The sequence below is a fragment of the Octodon degus genome, unplaced genomic scaffold, assembly GCF_000260255.1.
Source record: "Octodon degus isolate 3935 unplaced genomic scaffold, OctDeg1.0 scaffold00079, whole genome shotgun sequence".
Taxonomy (NCBI): Eukaryota; Metazoa; Chordata; class Mammalia; order Rodentia; family Octodontidae; genus Octodon; species Octodon degus.
Window position 1 is genome coordinate 6,465,170 of NW_004524655.1, and position 5,186 is coordinate 6,470,355.

General features: G+C 39.6%; 1 protein-coding gene across 2 annotated transcripts in view; it reads left to right on the forward strand.

The window, feature by feature from the left end:
* Window positions 1–5,186, forward strand: part of Rnf10 (ring finger protein 10) — a 58,829-nt gene that overhangs the window by 31,453 nt on the left and 22,190 nt on the right. For both annotated transcript variants that reach the window (XM_004636256.3, XM_023721014.1), the window contains 4 exons: window positions 1,270–1,469; window positions 2,268–2,358; window positions 3,890–4,074; window positions 4,154–4,290. In XM_004636256.3, coding sequence (XP_004636313.1) covers window positions 1,270–1,469; window positions 2,268–2,358; window positions 3,890–4,074; window positions 4,154–4,290 — 613 coding nt within the window. The remainder of the gene's footprint in view (window positions 1–1,269; window positions 1,470–2,267; window positions 2,359–3,889; window positions 4,075–4,153; window positions 4,291–5,186) is intronic.

Here is a 5,186-nt window from a genome sequence, read left to right on the forward strand (position 1 = left end):
AATTCTGTCTCAGCTTTCTGAGTGCTGGGATTATAAGTGTGCACCACCATGTCTGACTTCAGAATATTATCTTTCCTTTTTTTAGGAGTTTATGTTGACTAGTGTTTTTTTTTTTTTTTTTTTTGGAACTGGGGAATTGAACTCTCAGACCCTTGTGCTTGCCAGGCAAGCACTTATTCTACTGAGCTACCTCTCCGGCTTCCTGTGTTGACTAGTTTGTAAAGGTTTCAGTTCATAGTTAGCTGGCTCCAAGGCAGTGTAGCATGCCAGAGGAGCGGCTCATGGTATGTGTGGTAGTAGGAAGCAGAGAAAAAGAGGAGTTATCTTTAACAGTGGGAAAGCTACAAACAATTCTTACACATAACAGCATAAAAACATGTGTGCTGATGTTATGCTATGGTGTATAGTCATTTAAAGTGACAGTATACCAGCATTTAGTGGTGCTGTGCAGTGTTTATAAACTTGAATGGGAAACTGAGACTGAGAAGTGATCTAGATGACTCTTGCTGAAAACTGAAACACACTCTGACATTTGTTCTTTGAGTTCAGCACTGTTTTTCCTAAGTAGTTTCTTGGTACTTTCTGTATTGGTGATTGGATTTATTTCTGGACACATACTAGTCTGTATACATGTTCTAATTGTCAGTTTTGCTTAACTTTGTGTCTGAGATGGGAAGTCTCTAACAGGGTCCATAAACCTATGATAGCACCTCCCTGTAGGCCATTCCAGAGTCAGTTCGTCAGAAAGAAATAAAAAACAAGTAGTTATCAAAAAAATGAAGGTGTAAGGTCAGGTCATTTAGCTCATGGGCCCAGTGTTTGTCTAGGATTCACAGGGCCTCTACATTGATGTCTGGCACTGGGGAAAAAATAAATAAAAGGAGTGAAAATTACCAGGATTCTTTTTTTTTTTTTATTTTATTTTATTTTTTTTACCAGGATTCTTATGGGAGTGTAGAAAGATTAATCCTACTAGTCAGTATGTCTTTTGTGGTTTATGATAAATAAGGGAGTTTCTGCTGAGCTGTATCATTTAATAGTTATTTGTCATTTAGCAGAACAGACTTTAATGGGATGACAGAAGCTGTTTTCCTCTCTTCACTCTCATCAGGTATTGGGTAGGCTTTTGTATTACCCTGTCCTAGGAAGATTGTTCACCTTAAGCCTATGTTTCATTTGGTTAATATTTGAGCCATTTCATAAGAGGATTTGTGCTGGTTTTGCTGTGAATTGGTAATTGTCCTAATCTAAAATGTTGTCATTCTCTAGGTAGCAGAGGCTCAACGGGCAGAGTTTAGCCCTGCCCAATTCTCTGGTCCTAAGAAGATCAACCTGAACCATTTGTTGAATTTCACTTTTGAACCACGTGGACAGGCGGGTCACTTTGAAGGCAGTGGACATGGCAGCTGGGGAAAAAGGAACAAGTGGGGACATAAACCTTTTAACAAGGAACTCTTTCTACAGGCCAAGTGAGTCTCTGTTACTGTGGGGGAAGTGAAACAGTCTCTCTGGGTAGTTGAGGTGCTGTGAGGCTTTCTTTAAACTACTACAGGAGAGTGTTGAACTCCATTCCCAGTCCTTTTTTTAAGTTTTAGCTTGAGACAAGGTCTTAGTTGCTGAGGCTTGGTTTGAATTTGTGATTCACTTAGCTCAGCTTCCCAGTGTAGCTGGGACTACAGGTGTACCCACCATGCCTGGCTTCCCTTTTGTGTGGTATGAGTTCTTTGATTTGACCTTGGATCTGGACTGAAGTAAGCATTATGTATCTTACATAAACTGGTCTTAACTCTTTGTGAACAGTTTTTACTGCCTTTAAGACTAGACATGGGGGCTGGGGAGGTGGCTCAGTAGAATAAGCGCTTCCCTGGCAAGTGCAAAGGCCTGAGTTCAATCCCTGGTTCTGCCGGGAGAGGGGGGAGGACTAGACATGTTCTGGGAATCTAAGGGTGGCAGGTGGAAATCTGTTTACTGTTGGTTGAAGGAACCATAGTCTGGGTTAATTTTAGTTCAGTGGAGACCAATAGGGAACTTGGCTGGGCTTGGAAGCAAAAGAAATAGTTCATGGATTTGCACTACTATAACCTGCTGAGTCTGTAATCCTTCCAGAGCCAAGCTCAGAATTGATGCTAAAATTCTCATTATAGTACTTTAGAAAAAATTATGGCTGTCATGGCCTGTTTTGGAATTAGAAATGAGATGAACTTTTGCTGAGGTCCTGGGTAATTCTGACCCCAGAAAAGTCTGTTCTTCCTTTTTTCTCCTTATAGTTGTCAGTTTGTGGTGTCTGAAGACCAAGACTACACAGCTCATTTTGCTGATCCTGATACCTTAGTCAACTGGGACTTTGTGGAACAAGTGGTGAGTAGCTCAACCAAACTTAGAAATTGGCCAGCCAAGTAGTAGCTCAGTGGATTAAAGCACCTGCAAGCAGGCACAGGGGCCGGGAGTTCAATCCCCATGCCTACCATGCCGGCCCTGCCCCCAGGGCTTGCTGAGACAGTGATTGAGACTGGGCGTTGTGGCACATGCCTCTAATCCCAGCTCTTGGGAGGCTGTAAACAGGAGAATCACTACGAGTCCGATCTGGTAGTGAGAGCCTGAACACCCTATAGACCCTTCCCTAAAATACAAAAAAAGAAAAAGAAAAAAAAAAATAATATTTTTTAAAAAGAGAGAATCATGATTGGTCCTCATTTGGGGCAGAGAGATGGCTCAGTGGAATAAGTGTCTCCCTGGCAAGCGCAAGGGCCTGAGTTCAATCCCCAGTTCCACCAAAAAAAAAAAGAGAAACTTATAAGTTGTTGGTGAGAGACAACTAAAGAAAGAGGTGGTGGTGATAGAGCAGCTGTTGGCATTTTTGCCAATTCAATTTTCTGCCTGGCCTTAATGTCATAGACATTCTCCAGAGGTTAGTCCTTACTTCCTCCTGGAGTTCATTTTGTAACTAATTGGCACTGTCCTGTAGGGGTGGGATGGAAGCATATGGTTTGAATTTGTGTATGAAGTCCTATCTACTAATGCCCTCTCCTGGGAAGTGGCAACCAGGGACTCTGAGCAACCATCACAGACCTGACTAGGTGGATCCAATTATGTGGATATTGCTCTACTGGCGGCCCTTTTAGTAATCAGTGTTGAATCAGCATACAGCTATACTTCTGTCAAAGTCACTGCTATGTTTGTTTTCTGCTGAAGCTGTGAACCTGAGTAAGAATCTCTTTGCTGATCCTAGAAGGGTATCTGATGTAGAATAATCAGAATTATACTGTCCCTTCCTCTTTCCCTCCTTTTGTCCCCTTTTCCCCCCCTTATTGTCATTCCAAGCAGGGATTTTTTTGGGGGGCCCCAAAGCTTGAGCTCCCATTGCTGTGAAAATTTAATTAAGTCCCCTGATAATGACATAAAAACTATAAAACTTGTTTTATATGCACTTAATTGAAAAAGGCATAAAGTACAAGTTTTTGACTTTGTTGGAAATCATTAGATTACTTTTGGACCCCTTTCTATCTATGCCTTTATGTGTAAATATTAAGTAAATGGATAACCCCCAAACTCACGTTTAAGCTATTTGCTTTATTATATTAAGTCATTATTATGGTTTCCATAATGATTTGTTTCAAGTGCTGTCATTCATATATCTGTATTATTGAATAGGCTTATGAAGATATGTTGAATAGAGATGTGTGGGAATGAGAGAGAAGAGGCTTTTTGGACTACCTCTAGTTGATTGTCAAAGCAGTGAAATTATGCCGTTTTTCTGGGGGCCGGGGAGATAGCTCAGTAGAATCGGTGCTTGCCCGGCAAGAGCAAGGTCCTGAGTTCAATCCCTGGTACTGCAAAAAATAAAAAATAAAAATAAATAAATAAATAAATAATGCCATTTTTCTTTCAGCGTATCTGTAGCCACGAAGTGCCATCTTGCCCAATATGTCTCTATCCACCTACTGCAGCCAAGATAACCCGTTGTGGACATATCTTCTGCTGGGCATGCATCTTACATTATCTTTCACTGAGTGAGAAGACCTGGAGTAAATGTCCTATCTGTTATAGTTCTGTGCATAAGAAGGATCTCAAGAGGTGAGACAGACAGCTAGCTACTAGGTTAGACCCGAGTCTGAACTCCTTGGTATGCTTCATCTAAATGTCCATGTTACAGTGTTGTTGCCACAGAGTCACGGCACTATGTTGTTGGTGATACCATTACAATGCAGCTGATGAAGAGGGAGAAAGGAGTGTTGGTGGCCTTGCCTAAGTCCAAGTGGATGAATGTAGACCATCCTATTCATCTAGGAGGTAAGTTCAGTTAAATTTTGGGGCAAATAATTCTGAGAATAGCTATTATTAGTCCACTGAATATACCTCTATAGTGTCAAATTAGCCTTTGGACAGGCCAGTTCTGGTGTGGCTAAGTTTGGATTCTAATGGGTTAGAAGGGAGTTTGCAGAGTATTTTAACTCTGGTTTCAGGTTGGGTTCAGTTATACGTGACAAAAAACCCTCATAAACTTAGGTAAAATGCCTAAGCTTATGAGGGTTTTTTGAGACTGGCATTGTGCTTAGTCTTGGGGATTCTACAATGAGTCAGCCTTGCTACCTCTCATCAAAGGACATATAGTTGAGAAAGTATGAGCTGTTATGTTCCCATTTTCCATGTGGAATTGAGTATTTGACCAAAGTGACCTTTAGTCTGTTAAGGAAAGAACTTCTGAAACGATATTGAAACAATTGATGATTCTTAATAGAAACAGTATCTCATTCCATTCATAAACATTTTTTATTTTTTGGTGTTTTTATTGTATTTTTTTTAAAGAAAAGTAGTAAAAAACCCCCCAAAACAGAATTTCGCTAAACAAAGTGATAAGAATTCAAGAATGGTTGTTATATTGCATATTGTTGTCTTCAAATTAGTTGTTCAGATTACCAGATACTCGCATGCAAAATTGGTACCCCAAAAAATTGATCCAAAAAAAATTACCAATTTTGCATGCTTATATCTGGTAATCTAAGCAACTAGTTCGAAGACAACAAATAACTATTGTTGAATTCCTGTTCTGTTTAGTGAAATTCTGTATCATTTCTTTTTTTTTTTTTTTTAAAGTTTCATAGTTTTATTTTTTTTGTATCATTTCTAATGGGCTTTTTTAAAACTTATTTTTTTAATCTTTTTTTTTTTTAAATTAAGCATTAACT